Source organism: Pseudorasbora parva, chromosome 7, assembly GCF_024679245.1.
Source record: "Pseudorasbora parva isolate DD20220531a chromosome 7, ASM2467924v1, whole genome shotgun sequence".
In the NCBI taxonomy this organism is placed as follows: domain Eukaryota; kingdom Metazoa; phylum Chordata; class Actinopteri; order Cypriniformes; family Gobionidae; genus Pseudorasbora; species Pseudorasbora parva.
Window position 1 is genome coordinate 49439612 of NC_090178.1, and position 24435 is coordinate 49464046.

At 39.8% G+C, this 24435-nt stretch overlaps 1 protein-coding gene across 2 annotated transcripts in view; it reads left to right on the forward strand.

Moving 5' to 3' along the window:
- mtf1 (metal-regulatory transcription factor 1) overlaps window positions 1-20263 on the forward strand; it is a 46382-nt gene extending 26119 nt beyond the window's left edge. For both annotated transcript variants that reach the window (XM_067449383.1, XM_067449384.1), the window contains 8 exons: window positions 2712-2843; window positions 6010-6083; window positions 6875-7005; window positions 7947-8021; window positions 8107-8209; window positions 13507-13949; window positions 14993-15050; window positions 18404-20263. In XM_067449383.1, coding sequence (XP_067305484.1) covers window positions 2712-2843; window positions 6010-6083; window positions 6875-7005; window positions 7947-8021; window positions 8107-8209; window positions 13507-13949; window positions 14993-15050; window positions 18404-18729 — 1342 coding nt within the window. In that variant the 3' untranslated portion in view covers window positions 18730-20263. The remainder of the gene's footprint in view (window positions 1-2711; window positions 2844-6009; window positions 6084-6874; window positions 7006-7946; window positions 8022-8106; window positions 8210-13506; window positions 13950-14992; window positions 15051-18403) is intronic.
- The last annotated feature ends 4172 nt before the right edge of the window (window positions 20264-24435 follow it).

Consider the following 24435-nt stretch of genomic DNA (forward strand, 5'->3'; position numbering starts at 1 on the left):
GACCCGAATATCATTAAAAATATTTTTGGATGACTCGTAACTGCAGGTACCCGCTGGTTTTGGATCAACCCGCGCATCACTGATCCCTACCATTTTTCAGGAAGGGAAGGAGACAAGAGAAGGACATATTGCAGTTTGTCCAATGACACTTATCCACCAAACTCCCAAGGAAGTCACAGGAGAGCATGGATCCTGGTCAAAGACGCCAATGTCACTGACAAACCCCACTAAAGAGGAGCATATTCAACTAACATTTTTCATCATACTTTTCATAATGGCATTAACACTTCAATCAAACAAGAACAAAGCTTACCGTGAAAAAGTCTCTTACACACACATACAAACAAACGGCTCCTGAAGCAAAAAAAAGCTGACGCCGTGTAACCATAGACTGCCATCTGCTAATGATTATTAATGCTTGTTTACCCGTACCTCTGATGCTTATGTAGGGGTGTGCGATATATATCATCTGCGATAATATCGTAATAGTCGTTCTAACGATGTGCGATCTGACATTATCGAGTATATCCCTCACACACACCCAGAGTGTGTGTGTGCGCGTACACTACGTGATGTAACTTAGGCCCCGTCCACACGGAGACGCGTATAGCTGTATACGTATAAATTTTGTACCATATCAGCGTTTCGTCCACACGGATCCGGCTTTTTGAAGCATGAATCCGATATTTTCTCAAACGGTGATGTCCTCACACTTCGTCCAGCACGGTGAAAGAGTTAAAGGGATACTACTACGGGCACTGGGCATGCGCACATCAATATCGCGTCATTTAATTACCATATCTGTGATATTATAAGGGTATGTTTAGGGTCGGGTAGGTGTAGGCATTAATAAAACACATCTGTTAAGTAGCAAATGTATTTATTGTTATTTTATTGTGAGATTTTGCCTCGCCTCCGACCACTGCTATACCCCCGCTATCCACAACTCTTCTTCTCCGTTTTTAGTTTATTTCTGTGGCAGAATTACAGCGCCACACACTGGCCTGGCATGCAAACTAATTTGTTTTTTAGTCAGTTTCGGTAATCTCGTGTGGACGCAGATATTTCTTGAAACAAGGGGGAAAAAAGATCGGATTGGGAAAGCGCTGGCTTCGTGTGGACGGGGCCTTAGTCTTGAAGATTAGACTAGCATGTATTTTTAATAAATATCACAGGAAGAATCCAGATCTCAGCATGATAACAAATGTGATATTGATTTTATACAAGTTAACCAAACAAGAATTTAATAAGTGACTTACATTTTAGACACCATATTCAGTGTTCGAACTATACCGTGGCCTTTGGGGGAGCCCACTTTTCGGTGTGTGTGTGTGTGTGTGTGTGTGTGTGGGGGGGGGGGGGGTGCGCGTGGAAGAGAGGACGTGTATATTCCTTCACACACAGACAAACGGGTCAATCTATTGCTTAATGCATTGCGGAGACTCTTAATATACAATTTACAATCATTGAAGAACATCTTTGATTTTAATGAAGGAAGAAAAAAAACAAGAATTGATAGGTCAAAAAGCCCACAAATAGTCTATAAATAAAGCCGTCTGTCTTTGAGTTCACATGAACGGTTGAAGTTACTCGTCAGGCTACAGAAGAAAACCATAATTCCTCCATTCAGCTAACGTTAGTCTTACTAGGACATTGATAGTCGCGCAGACCTATATCAACCCAGCCGCTACACATAATTGGGGATAACATGCCTTAACACAGAATCGACCACAGAGGCTTGGGGTCAGCTTCCTTTGCTGTTCTTCCAGAAATCCAAGATCAAGAAGTGGATATTCGTTTTTGTTTTTTCTACGAATCTTTGCGTTGACATGTACTTAACATGAGTGGAATTAGCACCGCAGCGCCACCACACCTTGATGGTCATGACAAGAACAGCATGTATAGTTATCTTTATTGAAGTCAATTAGATTTAAATTGCCGTCATGCATGAATTAGTTATATATTTTTTAGCAATTTTACATATAATAATCCACAATGATCACATTACAGAAAACTGAAATTGCACCTCAAAATAACACAGTGTCAATTTTTTTGAGACCCCCCAAAATTTTTCAAATCACGTTTTCAGGGGAGCCCATGTCTTATTTAGGGGAGCCGAGCTCCCCCTAGCTCCCCCGTAGTTCGCACCCTGACCATATTGCCCATTTTTGCTCTATATCGCCAACGAGAATAGTTAACAACAAAGTCACAGCACTGTAATGGCGTCTCTGAGCAACACACACAGTGTTTTCTTACTGAATGAATTGGATGAATCTTCTATTAGAATTGAATTTGATTAAATTCATGAAATTAACACAAAACATGATGCATCCAAATAATTAGGTTAAAAAAAAAAAAATTAGGAGTCAGCTGATCACCCGCACCAAGGTAGCATTACAATAACACACTCAGCAAAATATCGTCTAATTATCATTATCGAGAAAATCCCAGAAAATATCGAGATTTTTTTGTCAATACCGCGCACTCCTACAGTTTCTGCCAGTATCTGGCAATATAGTGTATGTTCATTATGTGTCTATTCAGAATGACTTATCAGCAGCAACCTTATTTTTTACCTCATTTAGCAAACCCCAAAATCTTGACTAGTGCATGAAAACAATGTTTTTGTCCGTCATTTATCACCCGTACTTTGTCTAAAGGCATCTGCTCAGTGACTGATCAGTGTATGATAATTGCTGCTCTCTCGTCAGACTGAAAGCACACCAGAGGCTGCACACCGGGAAGACGTTTAACTGTGAATCTGAGGGATGCACCAAGTACTTCACCACACTCAGTGACCTGAGGAAGCACATCCGCACACACACCGGGGAAAAGCCATTCAGGTGAGGCCACGGACATCTGATCGATTCATACAGCACTAGTTTACCGGCCCCACTTTATATGAGGTGGCCTTAAAGGGATAGTTCACCCAAAAATGAGCCTGTGATGTTTATCTGCTGACCCCCAGGGCATCCAACATCCAAGCAGCAGGGTTTTGTGCACGTTGCCTGAGCATGTTTTATTTGTATATTTGTTTTGCTCTCATAGACTTGTTACCCATTCACCCCATTATATGACCGGCACACAGCAACAGTTGAGTTAAAAATCTTCATTTGTGTTCTCCTGAAGAAACACACACACCTATGATGCCCTGGGGGTCAGCAGAGAAACATCTAATTTTCATTTTTGCGTGAACTAACCCTTTAAAGGTCCCGTTCTTTGCGTGTTTTCGAAGCTTTGATTGTGTTTACAGTGTGGAATATAACATGAGTTCATGTTTCGCGTGTAAAAAAACACAGTATTTTTCACACAGTTAACTTATCTGTATACCGCGGTTTCCTCTGTCCTACAAAAGGCCTGATGCTTTCCTTGTTCTATGAAGTCCCTCCTTCAAAAATACGTAACGGATTGGGCCAGCGCTTCCCGTGTTGTGATTGGACAGCAGCTTAGCACACTTTGCCCGGAAAGGTCCCGCCTCTTACCATAACGGGGCGATGCAAGCGCTGAATGCGGCTCTTCTCCACGCGGGAGAGCAACGAGACCACGCCCCCTATTCTGCGTGTTCTTGTGGGCGGAGGGTTAGTCAACAAACGGTTCTAGTGACGTCATCACAGCAGGAAGTGCAGCGGTGTAGCCCAAACCGGCCGCTCGCTGTAGGCTTTGAAAGGGAACTTCTGCTTTTTTAGCTTTATAATTTTAGCTTTATAATTTTACAGATATTATTTATGCTCCAACAGCAACATTACACACTAACTAAAGTTTGAAAGATGGAATCGCGAAGAACGGGACCTTTAAGTAAAGGTGTCATAGGGCCCTAAATTTAATTGCATGCATGGCAAAAAGAAAATCTTCCTCAGGATTTTTGATTTCCAGTACAAATATCTAAACATCCCTTAAAATCAACTTCAGTTTAAGTAGTTCAGTAGTAGTTCAGTTTAACAGTGCAATCAACTTTAGTAGTTTTCTGAGAAATTATACAAAATTGAGTGAGTTTATGCTTAAAGCTCCACTGTGTGATATTTTCCCCCATCTAGCGGTGTAAAGGTTTATGACCATCCAGCAGGGGTGGTAAGTAATCAAGTAAAAATACTTTGAAACTTTACTTAAGTATTTTTTTCGGGGATCTGTACTTTACTTGAGTATATTTTATTTGCATCTACTTTTACTCTTACTCCACTACAATATTAAAGGTAAAGTTTACTTTTTACTCCAATACATTTCCCCATGCTCACTCCAAGTATTTATTACACTTGCTTTCAAAACCGGTCTGCAATGATGGATGGATGATCCAGTCGGGTATAGACTTGGAAAAGCAGACAAGTCAGATTTGCCACACTAACGTTAGCTCAGTGTTTCCCAAACGTTTCTATTTCGCAGCACACTATTTACTATGAAAACATCGGTAACACTTTACAATACAGGTGTACTGATATGCATTAATTCATGCTTAACTAATGCACTGATAATCATGAGATAATGTATTACTAATGAAGAACTAAACCATTTATTAATGATTACTGCACCAGCAACTAATGAACATTCTCTTTGATTAATAGATTAAGTAATATATGAATTGCTATTAATTAAATATGACATAATTAATTCCCTAATAACATATTACATTAACTAATAATGTAAATTCATGTATTCAAAGCCATGCATTCCGGCTCTCCGTTGTCTGTTTAATTAATCATTAATCATAACAATTTGCTAATTATAGTATGACTTTACTTGTTGAGGCACATGACTATTAACTAATTGTTAAGTAATATGTCATTGTGGTTATGGCTTTTGAATTAATTTTGAATTAGTTAATATTCTGCTCATCTGTTTGATGGAGCTATTATTATGGAACACATTTTAAGTTTATTTTCTATGTTAAGGTTAACCCCTATACTGCCTTAAGGTGCTTCATTGTCTCTTATTAATTGCAAATCTAACAAATTCTTAATTACAGTATCTAATCTTATAATTTGTTCAATTAAAGCATTGCATATCAGTCCCAAAATAATTTATCTGCTTAATTATTGATATTTACAGTTAATTTGAATATTTACTTTTTACTTTTGGTACTTGAGTATGTTTTAAATCTGATACTTTTGTACTTTTACTCAAGTGATGTTTGAATGGAGGACTTTCTACTTTTACTGGAGTAATATTTTATTTAGGTATGTATACTTTCACTCGAGTATAACTTTTGAGTACTTTTACCACCTCTGCCATCCAGCGAATAATAGTTTCTGTTCGTCTCAATTCTGATTTCGTTTTAACTCCTACGGTGGCCGATTTAGTCCAAGATTAACATTGCTTCCATTTCGACCTCGTCCATGAGTGCCATCGAGTGTTAAAACGCGAAAGGCGAAGCTTGAATTTAGGGGTATGTCCCTCTTTTGCTAATGTACTGTCAAGATGGAGGGGCAAAAGCAAGTTACAAGCAAATCGCAATTCTGAGATAAAATGTCCCCCCTCACAAAACTCAGAAGTGTCAGTCGCAGTTACCTAAACAAATGAACATGAGACATGAGAACGGTCGTGGCTCATCAGTGAATGACACACACACACACACACACACACACACACAATCGTGTATCATCAGAGTGTGTGTAAACATCTATTATGTGAAAAGGATTATTGCGGACAGGACTTAATAATAACAACATGCTATTTTTTATGACCTCTCATAGTGTTAAATTATTAAAATATTGCCTATTCTGCGAGGGGTATGAAGTTTATGAGCAGAACTGTCTCTTAGGATGCTTTTGCACACTGCACACATTAACATTGATTGCCCATTACAGTTCACATTAATGTTTAAATTAAATAAATTACATTAAAATCAATGAATCACTTCAGTTATCTAAAGTACTTTGGATGTAATTGTCATTTGATTACCACCCATTTAATGAAATACACTCACATTTTGTATTTTGAATGCATAACTAGGTTTCTCCCCAGCCCTGATTGGCAAAGAGTGATTGTACTGTTGTGTGTGTGTGTGTGTGTGTGCAGGTGTGACCATGATGGCTGTGGTAAGGCTTTCGCTGCTAGTCATCACCTGAAAACACACGTACGGACACACACTGGTAAGACTGTCAGCTTAAAACAGGCAACATCGAAAGCAATAAAAGCAGATATTTACTGTCACTGACCTAAAACTCATTTAAAGCGATAGTTCAGCCATAAATGAGCCTGTGATGTTTATCTGCAGGGCATCATGGGTGTGTTTGTTTCTTCAGTAGAACACAAATGAAGATTTTTAACCCAGCCATTGCTCGTATAATGCATGTCAATGGAGTGTATTTCTATAAGAGTAAAAAACACACAGACATACGAATCCATATTAAACCCTGCAGCTCCTGACGACACATTGATGTCTTAAGACACGAAATGATCGCTTTCTGTGAAAAAACACAACAGTATTTGTGTTATTTTTTACCTCATATCAGACGAATCTCATCTAGTGTTCCCAGCGCCATTACTTCCGCCGAATAAGATCAAAATACCGGCACGATCATAGATATATTTACGTAGATGCCTCATTAGTGCCTGTGCGGATCGGTCGAATGAGGCATCTATGTAAATATTTTAATCAATTGACAGCCCTAATGTAAATATATCTGTGATCGCGCCAGTATTTTGACCTTCTTCAGAGAAAGTAATGTGAAAGTTCATTTGTGTTCTCCTGAAGAAACAAACACACCTACATGTTGGACGCCCTGGGGGTCAGCAGATAAACATCACTGGCTCATTTTTGGGTGAACTATCCCTTTAAAATTCTCCCTATAAAGCCTATTGATGAGTGGAGATTATCTGAAAATCCTGTCAGTTTTATTGTAATAAGAGAACCTCTCTCTGGTCTCTTTTTCTGTTCTAGGAGAGAAGCCGTTTTTCTGTCCGAGCGACGGCTGTGAGAAGACCTTCAGCTCTCAGTACAGCCTGAAGAGTCACATTCGGGGTCATGACAAAGGTCCATCTTTCACCGTGAGCGCTCATCCGCTGTCAGAGGTACACACTCACACACTCTCAGCCCTCTTTGGCGGCTTTACTACACCAACACTTTTTGACCGTGGACTTAAAGGGTTAGTTCATCCAAAAATGAAATGTCTGTCATTAACTCGTCTCCCTAATGTCGCTCCACACCCGTAAGACCTCCGTTCATCTTCACACACAGTTTAAGATATTTTATATTTAGTCCGAGAGCGTATGCAAGTGTATGCACACTATACTGTCCATGTCCAGAAAGGGAATAAAAACATCATCACAGTAGTCCATATGAGACATCAGTGGGTTAATTAGAGTCTCTTGAAGCATCCAAAATACATTTGGGTCCAAAAATAACAAAAACTACGACTTTATTCAGCATTGGCTTCTCTTCCGGGTTTGTTTTCGATCCGCGATCGCGTCATCGCAGTGATGCTGCTGACGTGTTATCTGGAGCGCTCGTGTATTCGGGTTCAAATAAATATGGCTGAGCAAAATAATGCAAGTCTTCCTCTGTGTCGAAATCCTTAGAAATGTTTGTGAAGGTTGTTTTGTTCTCAGCGTGCGTCTCCCTCAGCTCGAGCGCACCAGATAACACTGCAGAGTCGCAAACGCGGATTGAAAACAAACGCGGAAGAGAAGACAATGCTGAATAAAGTCGTAGTTTTTGTTATTTTTGGACCCAAATGTATTTTGGATGCTTCAAGAGACTCTAATTAACCCACTGATGTCTCATATGGACTACTGTGATGATGTTTTTATTCCCTTTCTGGACATGGACAGTATAGTGTGCATGCACTTGCATACGCTCTCGGACTAAATATAAAATATCTTAAACTGTGTGTGAAGATGAACGGAGGTCTTACGGGTGTGTAACGACATTAGGATAAGTAATTAATTACATCATTTTCATTTTTGGGTGAACTAACCCTTTAACTGGTCCTGTTGTACTTGTTCAACCGCAGGATGCGAATCACTCGCTGTGCCTCAGTGATCTGAGCCTCATTTCCACTGACTCTGAGCTCCAGGAGAACCAAAATGTGAGTTGCGCCTTGATTTACACAAAGCTGTTTTCAGTCGTCTCTCCCAGATTCGAGTGCATCTCAGCACGTGTTCATGTCTCAGTCTCAGGGTTTGGATCTGAACAGCGTCACCCCCATACGAATCTTTGAGCTGATGTTCCAGAGTCCTGAGAACAGTGTCAGCCAGGACGACCCCAAAACCACAGGCAAGAACTTTTTGAGCTCGCTGTGTTCAAAGACACCGGTTCTTTATTGTGACATGATGGATTACCTGACTGACTTCGTGAGTTCGTCTCTATTTTTTGCACCTAGTTTAAACTACATACAGTGAGGACAATAAGTAGTTGAACCCCCTGCTATTTTGCAAGCTCTCCCACTTGGAAATCATGGAGGGGTCTGAAATTGTCATCGTAGGTGCATGTCCACTGAGAGAGACATATTCTAAACAAAATGCAGAAATCACAATATATGATTTTAACTATTTATTTGTATGATACAGCTGCAAATAAGTATTTGAACACCTGTCTATCAGCTAGAATTCTGACCCTCAAAGACCTGTTAGTCTGCCTTTAAAATGTCCACCTCCACTCCATTTATTATCCTAAAATAGATGCACCTGTTTGAGGTCGTTAGCTGCATAAAGACACCTTTCTGCCCCATACAATCAGTAAGAGTCCAACTGCTAACATGGCCAAGACCAAAGAGCTGTCCAAAGACACTAGAGACAAAATTGTACACCACCACAAGGCTGGAAAGGGCTACGGGGAAATTGCCAACCAGCTTGGTGAAAAAATGTCCACTGTTGGAGCAATCATTAGAAAATGGAAGAAGCTAAACATGACTGTTAATCTCCCTCGGACTGGGGCTCCAGGCAAGATCTCACCTCGTGGGGTCTCGATGATCCTGTACACTGTATTAAGGAGAGGATGACTGGGGCCATGTATTGCAAGATTTTGGGGAACAACCTCCCTTACCTCAGGGCATTGAAGATGGGTCGAGGCTGGGTCTTCTAACATGACAATGATCTGAAGCAAACAGCCATTTCAAGGTTCTGGTGTGGCCTAGCCAGTCACCAGACCTAAACCCAATAGAGAATCTTTGAAGGAAACCTGGCTGATCTAGAAATGATCTGTGTGGAGGAGTGGGCCAAAATCCCTCCTGGAGTGTGCAAACCTGGTGGAAAACTACAGGAAACGTTTGACCTCTGTAATTGCAAACAAAGGCTACTGTACCAAAGATTAACATTGATTTTCTCAGGTGTTCAAATACTTATTTGCAGCTGTATCATACAAATAAATAGTTAAAAAATCATACATTGTGATTTCTGCATTTTGTTTAGAATATGTCTCTCACCGTGGACATGCACCTACGATGACAATTTCAGACCCCTCCATGATTTCCAAGTGGGAGAACTTGCAAAATAGCAGGGTGTTCAAATACTTATTTTTCTCATTGTAACTACAAAGTAGCATTTCATAACATCTTATTTGTGTATATCTCATCTGGACATTACTGTTATGTTAAATAAAGTTTATTAATCAAGGGATGCAGGTTATTTTACCTTTGAGCACCGTTGTTGACTCATCTCCCCTCAGACGCAGTCCTTTAATGACGGGCTCGCAGCGATTCTCAAAACGTCCACCAGATGCCGCCATTTATTGTGAATCTGATATTACAAAACCAATACCAGATTATGGGAAAATGCTTAATTATTGAGAAAAATATCGGGAAACCGATATATCAGTCGATCACTAGCTAGACGTGGTAAAACATGCTATAAATGTGCTAAAACATGCTATCAATGTATTAAAACATGATATCAATGTATTAAAACACGATATCAGTGTACTTAAACATGCTATCAATGTATTAAAACATGATATCAGTTTATTAAAACATGCTATCAATGTATTAAAACATGATATCAGTGTACTAAAACATGCTATCAATGTATTAAAACATGATATCAGTGTACTAAAACATGCTATCAATGTGTTAAAACATGCTATCAGTGTGTTAGAAAGTGTTAAAACATGCTATCAATGTGTTAAAACGTTGCTAAAACATGATATCAATGTGTTAAAACATGCTAAAACATTCTATCAGTGTGTTGAAATGTGTTAAAACATGCTATTAATGTGTGGAAACATGCTACAAATTTATTAAAACATGCTATCAATATGTTAAAATGTGCTAAAACTTTGCTAACAATGTGCTAAAACATGTTAAAACATGCTACTAATGTCTAAAACGTGCTAAAATATGCTACCAGTGTTTAAAACGTGTTATTAATGTGCCAAAACATGCTAAAACTTGCTACCAATGTCTAAAATGTGTTATCAATGACTAAAATGTGTGAAAACATGCCACCAATATCTAGAATGTGCTAAAACGTGTTATCAATGTGCTCAAATGTGTTAAAACATGCTACCAATGTCTAAAACTTGCTCAAACATGCTACCAATATCAACAACGTGCTAAAACAAGTGAAATCAATGTGGTAAGATGTGCCAAAACCAGTGTTGGGAGTAACGCATTACAAAAGTAATACATTACAGTAACTTATTACTTTTTGCTGTAACGCAGTAGTGTAAGGCATTACTACCGTAATCAATTTTCAGTAATATTTTACTCGGTACATTTCCAGTAACGCTTGCGTTACCCACCCCCCACCCAAAAAAATACAATAAAAAGAAAAAGGCAAAGGAAAAAAGGCGCGATACATTAACGCATGAAAAATGCAAGTTATTACCTGTTCGTGGTCATTCAATAGCCGCGTGTGGTGTCCAGGTTAGTAATTAAATACTAAATGACAGCTTCTGATATATTTTTGTATAGCTATTTACTTCATTTTCCTTCAGCTCAGTACTTCAATTCATCTCCCTCTTGCTGGTGTACATTTGGATAAGGTGTGATATATAGTCCAGTGAAGGCGCACGTGTTTATTGCGGATTTTACAGAAGTACCGCAGGCATGATTTCAGCCCCTGTGCTCGCGCTGGCCAGTGGAAAAGTGGCTAAAGAAGGTTTTAAGGCTCTGTCGTTTCAAAGAATAGCACAACGGCGAGCGCGTCGAACGGACGAGAGACGAGGCGCGCGCTGCAGAGCCAAACTATAGGCCTAATGCCTATAACACTTGGGTGAAGATGACAGAATAAGACTACTACACACCGTGACACCGTCGTTTAGATTTTTTATAGTAATACAGTCATTTAGTTCAGTTAGAGAACAGACTTCAAATAAAAACGGAAGGTGTCTGCATGATCCGAAAGTGTGATCTTGAGCTGACAGATGATCGCGGAAGATTTGGTTTCAAAGTGAAATGTAAAAGCGCCTATTAAAGGGGGTTTGTCATTGTGTTGTGCATTTCATTAAGAATAATAGGCTAATTTTAAACCGAAACTAAAAACCTGCTTGGCCGCAAAGAGCGCACATTTATAACGAGCTGTCATTCACGTTGTGCGCGCACTGGCGCGTTTTCAGTTCATATGGAAGCTTAACTTTTATAGGAATTCATTGAAAGCACTCGCTTTGCATCCGCTCCCGTCATTAATGCCCAAGCGGCAGTGCGCATGTTCCTTTCGGTTAAATAGACTAGTGATTTAAAAGCCCAGATAGGCTACCGGTGATGTCATCACACTTTGATTAACCGGTGGGAAAATGTCCCCACCGTACTCATCCCTACTGTACATTCGCGAGATGGATGCGCATTGCTTAGTTTATCAGAGATAAGGACAAGAACGTAGGCTAGTCAAATGCAAATGCAGTCAAATACAACCTTTTTCTAAAACCGAAATAACTATCTCGCAACTATGTCGCAACAATAAGAAAAGATAAATGCGCATATTGTCATAACTTAGAGTTTACACCGTTCTGTTGTGTCTATGAACAGAAGCTATTCCCAGATATTGCCAGATAATCACTTTACCTCTAAAATAATACTCATAACATAGTTGGATCGTCATGATTTCTTGCATTGTCTTGAGCAGTTAGCCTGGATGGCCCATGTCATTATGCTTCATCATATCGCCTTCTACTGGATGTAAAATACCCTCTTCCTACATTTTAGAATATTAAGAGCTACTTCTGAAGTTATTTTGGTGAAAGTAACTCAAAAGTAATACAGGAGTAATGTAACGCATTACAATTCTGAGACAGTAATATTGTAATGTAATGAATTACTTTTAAATAGCAGTAATAAGTAATCTATAATATATTACAGTTTGGAAGTAACTTGCACAACACTGGCCAAAACATGCTACCAATGTCTAAAACGTGATAAAACATGCTACCAATGTCTAAACGTGTGTAAAACATGCTACCAATGTCTAAAATGTGTTATCAATGTCCTCAAATGTGTTAAAAGATGCTACCAATATCTAAAACGTGCTAAAACATGTTATCAATGTGCTAAAACATGCTACCAATGTCTAAAACGTGCTAAAACATGCCACCAATGTCTAAAACGTGCTAAAACATGCTACCAATGTCTAAAACATGCTAAAAAAAACTAAACATGCTACCAGTGTCTAAAATGTGTTAAAACATGCTACCAATGTGTTAAAACTTGGTAGCAAACTCTTTAAAACGTCAACAATAGTTGTGTCCCAAATGATGCTATTATTAAATATTAAACCATGCTAGCACTGCCAGTGTGTTAAAACATAGGAACATCCTATCGATGGGTTAAAAAATTTCAGTGTTTTAGGAAACATGATAGGAATGTGGTAGCAATGTTAAAATGTTAACAGTGGGTGTTAAAACATGTTAGCAATAAGCTAAAACATGGTAGTGACATGATAAAACATGGTAGCAAAAAGTTTAAACATGGTAGTGACATGTTAAAATATGTTAGCAATAAGCTAAGACATTGTAGCGACATGTTAAAACATGTTAACTATAAGCTAAAACATGGTAGTAACATGTTAAAACATGTTAGCAATTATCTAAGACATAGTAGCGACATGATAAAACATGTTAACAATAAGCTAAAACATGGTAGCGACATGTTAAAGCATGTTAGCAATAAGTTAAAACATGGTAGCAACATTATAAAACATGTTAACAATAAGCTAAAACATGGTAGCGACATGGTAAAACATGTTAGCAAATAAGTTCTAACATGGTAGTGACATGCTAAAACATGGTAGCGACATAATAAAACATGTTAACAATAAGTTAAAACATAGTAGGGACATGTTAAAACATGTTAACAATAAGCTAAAACATGGTAGCGACATAATAAAACATGTTAACAATAAGTTAAAACATGGTAGGGACATGTTAAAACATTCTAGCAAATAAGTTAAAACATGGTAACAACATGTTAAAACATGTTAACAATAAAGTGCTAGCACTTTTTTCACTTAATGGTGACATTTTGATGACATACTTTTAATGTAATATTTTAGCCAGTATATTAATGATGGGAACTTGCTCGTAGCAGTGCTCGACCCCTCACATGCCCCGCCCCTCAGTCTGACGTCCTGCTTCTGTCTCTCCAGATAACCCCGCAGAGTCTTTTGGCCTGGAGTCGAGTCTTCAGTCAGCCGATGTGTCCACGCATCCCACTTTCCCTCCATCTTCCTCCACCTCGTCTCCAACCTGCTCCATCACAACCCCTGCTCTTGAGGCTCAGACTCCGCCCCCGACACTCCCCTCTCCGCCGGCTCCTGCTCCGCCCATCTCGTCACACTCAGCAGAAGTGCCGGCTCCATACGGGACATTGCCACCCCCGGGCCCCCCGCCCAATGGGACAACAGAGGTGACACACACCGTGCCTTTGGCTCCTCCTCCTCCTCCTCCACCACCACCTCCACCTCCTCCTCCACCTACAATCACCATTGCCCCCACCCTCGGCCTGCAGCCTAGCATCGTCATGTCCGATCAGAACCTGCAGTGGATCCTCAGCAGCGCCGCCAGTGCGCAGCAAAACCCCGAACAGCAGGTCAGCTTTACGTTTTTATCTTCGGCTTTATTAAAGCTGCGAGAGTCAACGTGGTAGCAATATGATGAAATACTAACAATATGTTAAATCGTTTGTTAGCAATCATTGCAACATGATATCAATGTGCTAAAAAATGCTAGGAACATGAAAGCAACTTGGTAGCAAAATGCTGAAATGTTAACAATATGTTAGCAATGTGTTAAAACATGCTAGGAACATGAAAGCAAGTAGTAGCGATATGCTGAAATGCTAACATGTTAAATCTTGTTAGCAATCGTTGCAACGTTACCAATATGTTAAAACATGCTAGGAACATAAAAGCAACATGGTAGCAAAATGTTAAAATGTTAACAACATGTTAACAATGAGCTAAAACATGTTAGGAACATGAAAGCTAACAACATGTTAGCAATGAGCTAAAACATGTTAGGAACATGAAAGCTAACAACATGTTAACAATGAGCTAAAACATGTTAGGAACATGAAAGCAAGTGGTAGCAATATGCTGAAATGCGAACAATATGTGTAATCTTGTTAACAATTGTTACAACGTGTTAGCAATGTGTTCAAAAACGCTAGGAACATGTAAGCAACGTGGTAGCAATATCTTAAAATGCTAACAATATGTTAAATATTGCTAGAAATCAATACTACATGTTAGCAATGTGTGCTCAAACATGTTAGGAACATAAAAGCAATGTGGTATCAGTATGCTAAAATGTTAGCAATGTTAAATCTAGCTAGCAATTATTACAACTTGTTAGCAATGTGCTAGGAACATAAAAGCAAAGTGGTAACAATATGCTAAAATGCTAAGAATATGTTAAATCTTGCAAGCAATTGTTACAACATGTTAGCAAAGTGTTAAAACATACATTTAGTTTTCATTAATGATGCCAGAAATGTGTTTGATTTCAGATAGATATTTGTTAGCATTGCTTAACTTGAGTGTTTTAGCAATAGTTAGTAATCATCCAGTTAGTGTTGGAATTAATGGCACAAATGTATTTTCCCCATTTGTTAACTAATGCTTTTATTTTCAGGGTCCAAAAGTAGAGAAGGTGTTTTTTACAACAGCCATACCAGTTGGCGGACATTCAGGTATGAGTGAATATTTCTCATGCTGTTTGCTATAGCGTAATAAAAAGGCTATTTCATTTGTTTAACTTCATCCGTCCAAAATCCATCCGTTTGAGCAAAATAACCAGGATGATCAGTTTAAATGCATACATCATTCACTGCCCTCCTACTTATTCATTAATTTTTTAAAGTTAGACACCAACCTTTTTAGTATTCCTTATCCAATCCCATATTAACAATATGACAAGTTTTTCCACTGTTTTTTTGTAAAAAATAAAATAAAAATTGTATAGGGTCGTTAACGACCCGAGGTGCGTAAGAGTACGTGTAATGTTTTTCTGCACAACAATAAATTAATCTATAATGACGAAATAAGTGCAATTCACTTTTATTCCACAAGATGTCTAATACACAATGATGAAGTGACGGTTTACTCATAGCCAGACACAGCAGAGCTGAACCAAGCGGGTAATCTAGCGCTCAAAAGCGTTCCACCCCTAGGGGCGGCCATTGCTAACCAAGCCATCACCTGCTGTTAGCATCCCATTGACTCCCATTCATTTTTGAGTCACTTTGACAGTGAATAACTTTACATCTGAGGCGTTTAAAGACTCCATTTGTCCATTGTTTATTTCTAAAGAAACACGACAATGCATAAAAGGCTCCGTTACCTTGTATCTTACACTATCGCCCAGCAGAAGCTGTTTTTGTAAAAATAGGCTAACTATTGCGTCATAACCAACGCGACTCTGTCGCACAGTTGAGAAATTACCGTATAGACCTGAGGAGACGCTCACAGGCAATCTTTACTGTCTATGAGGCAGTCGGAGGGACGTGGAGACATAAAGTCTGATAAAGTCAAGGGGGAAGAATGGGGAGAAGCCCATAGTGAGCCAAAAGCAACAGGAGAAAATATTTAAACAACGGGATTCAGATTTCACTTTCCACAACTACTAGAAGACCTACAGCTGTCAGACAGGAGACTCACGTCACATCTACGTCCTCAAGCTCCGTCTGAGCCGGCGCATATGAGTGAGATGGCGAATATGAGCAGATGCTGAATGTGCTGGAAAATGAGCTCTGACGAGGACATATGATGATGATATGAAACATCTGTTCAAACTGAACCATTAACTCTAGCGCCCCTAGCGTCCCTGACAAGCCTGACCCACATCAGGATGTTTGGTCTGGAAGCTCACCATTGACAGCTCAATCTGAGCGGCGGATAAACTGCTGTCTGTCAAACTCCCTCTGCACGCGATAGGATAGCACTACAACCAACCAGATTAAACTTTCGCCTTATCCGGTCTGCAAAACTCAGAACACATCTTCCCTTTTTTAAGAATGACTTCAGTGCCGTTCTTTTCTCAGAGAAAAGCTTAACTCAAGTCTGAAATGAGAGGAACAGAAAGTAATATTCGCTGGATGGTCATATACCTTAACACCCTTAGATGGGGGAAAACATCACACTTACCCCTTTTCCACCAAGGCAGTGCTGGTTCAGAGCCAGAGCCTAATTTCAAATCGGTTCTTTTTCTTTCATCACCCAAAGCACCAGCCAGGAAAAGTGGTTCTTAAGTAGCAGCAAAACATTGCTGGGCTGGGGGCGGAGTTACCGCAACCAACAAACCAACACAAACTTGTGACTGCCATTTTTTAAATAGCAGCTAATCAAGCTAACAGCTGCTCGCTTGTAATATCCATCTATAAAAATCATCGAGAGCTGCACGAATGCGTTGGATTTGTGGTGTTTTGATGCCGATGTAGGATCATGAGCCTGCATCTTTACGCAGTTTTGAGCAGACACTGAGCCGCTTTAGAGCTGCCTTAACTCGGCTGTGTAAAGATGCCTTAACCTGTGATCTGTCACTGGCCCACCGGTGGGCCCATTTGCCACTGCATGTTTAAAACAATTATATCCTATATTTATCCTGATCTAATGTTGACAAACTATATATCATTCCAAAGCTTTCGAACTCAAGATTCATCCTGTGAAAACTGTTTTGAAATCAGACCATGGAAACGGTGCTGTAAATTATTCTAGCTGGCTCCTCCCCAAGTGGCGTTGTCATGTTTATAATAAACTTTATAATAAAAACCTTTTCTAATCTTGACAAAACACATCGTCGGAATGGTTTGAGTGCCATGTTTCTATATCTGCAAACTGTTTTGTGATATTTGGACAAAAATATATACATTTGACACAGGAAATTGCATTTAAAAATCAATGGAATTTCAGTGACACCCGGTGGCCATGTGTGGTACAGCGCCTAAACAAAATCAAAATGGGAACTTCAATTTTTGTGATATCAACTTCAAATTTGGAACACAAATTGATTAGAAATATCGTCACTCGTCTGAGTGTGTGCTCTTAAGGGGGTCGCACACCGGACGCGGAGCTCGGCGGAGCACCACGTTTTTAAAATTCGAACACATTGTTTTCAATGAGTGTACGCACACCGGTGGCGGCATTCGGCGCCTGTCCGCGGCGACTCAGGAAGTTGTTCTAAATCCTGCCGCGCCACAGTTAAGGTATACTGATTTCAACCTTTGGCCTTTTCGCCTCTAAAAGGCCTTTTAGAATGTGCGCGTCCGGTGTGCGATACCTGAGACGCTGCGCGGCGCGCCGCCGAGCTCCGCGTCCGGTGTGCGACCCCCTTTAATCTCTCTGACGCGCGGTGACGATCTGATAGCCTTTAGCTTAGCCCACTAAGCCCAGTTCATTCACTATGGTACCAAACAGAGATCAGGTTAGAAGCGACCAAACTCCTCCACGTGTTCCCTATTTAAATACAGTTATACCAATGGCTGAACGATCAAGTATGGGGACATAAAATAAAACGTGGCGCTTTTCTAAGCGGATTAAAAAGGAGAACTATAATGAATGGCGGAATACATTATATATACCCCAATACCCCTATTGACAGAAATGAGAGAGCGATGGGGAGACGTGAGGGAGGATTTTTCAGCCGGGACTTTTTACTGCGCCGAGTCGAAGTACTCTCAGAAGTGCTAATCCGCCATACATTATAGTCCTCCTTTTTAATCCGCTTAGAAAAGCGCCACGTTTTATTTATGTCATCATATTTGATTGTTTAACTATTGGTGTAACTGTATTTGAATAGGGAACACGTGGAGGTGTTTGGTCGCTTCTAACTTGATCTCTGTTTGGTACCATAGTGAATGAACTGGGCTTAGTGGGCTAAGCTAAATGCTATCAGATCGTCACCGCGCGTCAGAGAGATTAAGAGCACACACTGAGACGAGAGAGGTGTGTGTCAACTCGTCTTAGTTAAGGGAATAACATAGTTTAATATAAAAAGGCAGTGAAGTATCCCTTTAAGAGAGTGTAATGTGTAAAGCTTGTGTTTCAGGGAACGCAGTGCAGCAGATTGGGCTGAGCCTGCCGGTGATCATCATAAAGCAGGAGGAATCCTGCCAGTGTCAGTGCGCCTGCAGAGACTCGGCTAAAGACAAGAGCGCCGGCTCCTCGCTGGAGAAGCCCAAACCCACATCAGCTCCAGCTCCAGCTCCAGCTCCATCTCCAGCTTTCCCCGAGGATCCCTCCTCCTGCGGCCCATCCGAACTCAGCCCGGACAGCCCATCCGCTCCAGTGGATGTGTCGGATCTGCTCAGCCCGGAGACCACGGCCAACATCGAGGCATTATTGGCGGACGATTTCTCCAGCGGCGCCCCCTAGAGGACCAGGTTCTTCTGTACCGTGTACAGACACAGCCGCGCCTCTTCCAGAGGGTTTTCAGGACCCGAGCGAGCGGGATTCGGTGCACTTTTGAAGCCGTTAGAGTAATGCTTCGGGTCTCATTAAAGGGATGCTCCATCGTTTTTTCATATTAAACTGTTATTCCCTTAAAGGAACTGTATGTAGGAAATGTATTTCAACTCATCCTAAAATGGCCCTGATATGTCTCTAGACATTAAGACATCATGTTAACAGTAGTCCTGCCGGGATATTGTCATTATAAAGTTGTTGTTCAGCCCTCAGCTGATGTTGATGATGTCATGTTGTGTTTTGGCCTGAAGCGCCGCCCTCCAGCTATCGACCAATCATGAAGTCAGTAGTGTTTGGGTTGCCAGATCTGCTCTAGTGACCACACGCTGTAGATCTACAAACGTTCTGCTGATCCTGCAGCCAATCTGGCAACCTCGAGTCAGGGGGAGGGGGAGACACCTGCAGTACCAGTTTTGGCCACAATCTTACATACACTTCCTTTAACTAAGGCGAGTTGACACACACCTCTCTCGTCTGAGTGTGTGCTCTTAATCTCTCTGACGTGCGGTGACGATCTGATAGCATTTAGCTTAGCCCACTAAGCCCAGTTCATTCACTATGGTACCAAACAGAGATCAGGTTAGGAGCCACCAAACTCCTCCACGTGTTCCTCTATTTAAATACAGTTACACCAATAGCTGAACGATCAAGTATGGTGACAAAATAAAACGTGGCGCTTTTCTAAGCTTAGTGGGCTAAGATAAGCGCTATCAGAATATCACCGCACGTCAGAGCGATTAACCCTGCCTTCACATGCTCTCGAAATTATCGTAAATACGAGTTTCCTTGGTAAAAACTGCACACGAACAGCCTCACATTTCACAATTTGAATGCCATAAGCTCGTATTTACGACTTCAGAAGTGTGAATTATCAGATTTGCGATAGCACGCGGTTAAGAGCACGCACTGAGACGAGAGGTGTGTGTCAACTCGTCTAAATTAGGGGAATAACAGTTAACTATGAACGATGGAGTATCCCTTTAACCGCTGAGTTATTTCATCATTTGCTTATAGAGATTGAGTTTAAACTTGAAATCCGCAGGGATTGACTTCATCGGAAAGGTCTGCGGGTCGTGAAGTCCTGCACATGGAACTGAAGTATTTTATGATGTGTAATTTATTGGGAAGGAAGGCTCATAATGTGATTTTGAGATGTTTTATTCTGAACTGCGATGAACACCCGCCTTTTAAATGTCCTTTTAGAGGTTTGTTCGGCTGCCTATAACTTTAGTATTTAATTTTATATATGTTAATTTATTAAAATACTCAATTGTTGGATAAATGTAGCTCTTTTCCGCCCCTGATCATGATGTTTTAAATCAATCTCACGAAACTCTCTGGGTCATATTTCCCACGATCAAAAGACAAAAATGAAATGTTTTTTGCATAAAGAGAATGAACCCAAAACTTTAGAGTCTGCTTTGACTATTAAGGACCATTTTAATATATACAGTCTTGTTCAAAATAATAGCAGTACAATGTGACTAACCAGAATAATCAAGGTTTTTAGTATATTTTTTATTGCTACGTGGCAAACAAGTTACCAGTAGGTTCAGTAGATTCTCAGAAAACAAACGAGACCCAGCATTCATGATATGCACGCTCTTAAGGCTGTGCAATTGGGCAATTAGTTGAAAGGGGTGTGTTCAAAAAAAATAGCAGTGTCTACCTTTGACTGTACAAACTCAAAACTATTTTGTACAAACATTTTTTTTTTCCTGGGATTTAGCAATCCTGTGAATCACTAAACTAATATTTAGTTGTATGACCACAGTTTTTTAAAACTGCTTGACATCTGTGTGGCATGGAGTCAACCAACTTGTGGCACCTCTCAGCTGTTATTCCACTCCATGATTCTTTAACAACATTCCACAATTCATTCACATTTCTTGGTTTTGCTTCAGAAACAGCATTTTTGATATCACCCCACAAGTTCTCAATTGGATTAAGGTCTGGAGATTGGGCTGACCACTCCATAACATTAATTTTGTTGGTTTGGAACCAAGACTTTGCCCGTTTACTAGTGTGTTTTGGGTCATTGTCTTGTTGAAACAACCGTTTCAAGGGCATGTCCTCTTCAGCATAGGGCAACATGACCTCTTCAAGTATTTTAACATATGCAAACTGATCCATGATCCCTGGTATGCGATAAATAGGCCCAACACCATAGTAGGAGAAACATGCCCATATCATGATGCTTGCACCTCCATGCTTCACTGTCTTCACTGTGTACTGTGGCTTGAATTCAGAGTTTGGGGGTCGTCTCACAAACTGCCCGTGGCCCTTGGACCCAAAAAGAACAATTTTACTCTCATCAGTCCACAAAATGTTCCTCCATTTCTCTTTAGGCCAGTTGATGTGTTCTTTGGCAAATTGTAACCTCTTCTGCACATGCCTTTTTTTAACAGAGGGACTTTGCGGGGGATTCTTGAAAATAGATTAGCTTCACACAGACGTCTTCTAACTGTCACAGTACTTACAGGTAACTCCAGACTGTCTTTGATCATCCTGGAGGTGATCATTGGCTGAGCCTTTGCCATTCTGGTTATTCTTCTATCCATTTTGATGGTTGTCTTCCGTTTTCTTCCACGTCTCTCTGGTTTTGCTCTCCATTTTAAGGCATTGGAGATCATTTTAGCTGAACAGCCTATCATTTTTTGCACCTCTTTATAGGTTTTCCCATCTCTAATCAACTTTTTAATCAAAGTACGCTGTTCTTCTGAACAATGTCTTGAACGACCCATTTTCCTCAGCTTTCAAATGCATGTTCAACAAGTGTTGGCTTCATCCTTAAATAGGGGCCACCTGATTCACACCTGTTTCTTCACAAAATTGATGACCTCAGTGATTGAATGCCACACTGCTATTTTTTTGAACACACCCCTTTCAACTAATTCAACTAATTGCCAGAGGTGGTAAAAGTACTCAAAAGTTATACTCGAGTGAAAGTATATTTACCTAAATACAAAAATACTCCAGTAAAAGTAGAAAGTCCTCCATTCAAACATCACTTGAGTAAAAGTACAAAAGTATCAGATTTAAAACGTACTCAAGTACCGAAAGTAAAAAGTAAATATTCAAATTAACTGTAAATATCAATAATTAAGCAGATAAAATCTTTTGGGACTGATATGCAATGTTTTAATTGAACAAATGATAAGATTAGATACTGCAATTAAGAATTTGTTAGATTTGCAATTAATAGGAGACAATGAAGCACCTTAACGCAGTATAGGGGTTAAACTTAAAATAGACATGTTTCATAACATTAGCTCCATCAAACAGATGAGGAGCAATATACTAATAACTAATTCAAAATTAATTCAAAAGCCATAACCACAATGACATATTACGTAACAATTAGTTAATAGTCATGTGCCTCAACAAGTAAAGTCATACTATAATTTTGCCAATTGTTATGATAAATGATGAATTAAACACAACTGAGAGTCGGAATGCATGCTTTGAATACATGAATTTACATTATTACTTAATGTAATATGTTATTAGGGAATTAATGATGTCAATAGCAATGTATATATTACTTAATCTATTAATCATAGAGAATGTTCATTAGTTGCTGATGCAGTAATCATTAATAAATGGTTTAGTTCTTCATTAGTAATACATGGTTATCTGTGCATTAGGCATGAATTATAATAGTGCACCTGTATTGTAAAATGTTACCGATGTTTTCATAGTAAATAGTGTGCCGCATAATAAAAAAGTTGGGGAAACACTGAGCTAACATTAGTGTGGCAAACCTGACTTCTCAGCTTTTCCAAGTCTATACCCGACTGGATCATCCATGACCGACCAGACCGGTTTGGAAATCAAGTGTAATAAATACTTAATACTTGGAGCGGGCATGGGGAAATGTATTGGAGTAAAAAGTAAATTTTGGCTTTAATATTGTAGTGGAGTAAGAGTAAAAGTAGATGCAAATAAAATATACTCAAGTAAAGTACAGATCCCCGAAAAAAATACTTAAGTAAAGTATCAAAGTATTTTTACTTGAGTACTTACCACCCCTGCTAATTGCCCAATTGCACAGCCTTAAGAGCGTGCATATCATGAATGCTGGGTCTCATTTGTTTTCTGAGAATCTACTGAACCTACTGGTAACTTGTTTGCCACGTAGCAATAAAAAATATACTAAATACTTGATTATTCTGGTTAGTCACATTGTACTGCTATTATTTTGAACAATACTGTATATATATAACAGAATTTAGACTGACTTTAATTTTCATAATTAAATACAAATGTATATTTGTCTTTATGCAAAAACAGTTCCTCCTGTTGGGGTGTAATATGGACACGTGTGATGCTGGGCGTGGGCTTGAGTTCTTCTCTTCTCTGATTGGTTGTTTCTCATCGGCGTCGCTCTGCACTTTCCTCTCTAAACCCGCTTGAGGCTCTGATGTGACCCGCTCAGGGAGACAGAACAACAAGCTGTGCGAGTGTGTGTGTGTGTGTGTGTGTGTCTGTGTGTTGTGACATATGAGGACACAAATGTGTATAATGCCATGGGTATGACACAGGTATTACAGGAGAGGGTGAAATATGAGGACATTACCCATGGCCCCACTTTTCAAAAGGATTATAAATCACACAGGAGGAGTTTTTATGAGAAAGTAAAAATGCAGAATGTTTCCTGTGATGGGTAGGTTTAGGGGCTGTGTGTGTGTGTGTGTGTGTGTGTGATGGGTAGGTTTAGGGGCAGTGTAAGGGGATAGAAAATACAGTTTGTACAGTATAAAAACCATTAAGCCTATGGAATGTCCCCATATGTCACAAAAACAAACGTGTGAGTGTATGTAAGTTTGCGTGTGTGTGTGTGTGTATGTTAGTTTGTGTGTGTGTGTGTGAGTGTGTCCTGACCAGACTAACAGCTCATCTGTCCTGTAGTGTCGATCTCTCATGTTCCACTGCTGTATGAGTGACTGTAGTGTAAATAGAGTTGAAGCCATTAGATTGTATTTGTATTTTTGTACAGGTGTGTGTGTGTGCGTGTGTGTAGAGACGTGGCTCTGCACTGCCTTCCCCGTCAGCCGTGCGTCTCTACCGCAGTGTGTAGTTCACAGATCCTCGGATTGCCTTACGATGGTCATTTCATCCGCTCCGAGCCGGTCCAGTGCCAAACGAGTGATGATCAGATGCTTTATTCATCCTCATCTCCACTAGCGGGACCTGTGCATAACTGAGCACTGGAACACACACACACACCCTTCCCTGATGAACCGCTCCCGATCCGCCAACACACACCCTCAGCCGTACCTTAATAATAATAATAATAATAATGCACATGCTTTCTGACCTTTTACTTAATACGATGAAAGCCCGTTTTTATTCACCAACTAACATAAACAACTATGCAATGTGTCATAGAGCATCACTATGGCAAGCCGGCTTAGCTTAAATTGTTCCCAGCGTTACTTGTCGTAATTTTATTTTTACTAGTAAGAGTTCAATTAGAGCTCTATAATCTAGTAACCTTTATAATAAGAGCTCTGCCATTGCATTTTTACTAGTAAGAATTGAATTGGAGATCTACTATTGAATTATTACTAGTAATAATAACAATTAGAGAGCTCTCTAATTCAATTCTTACTA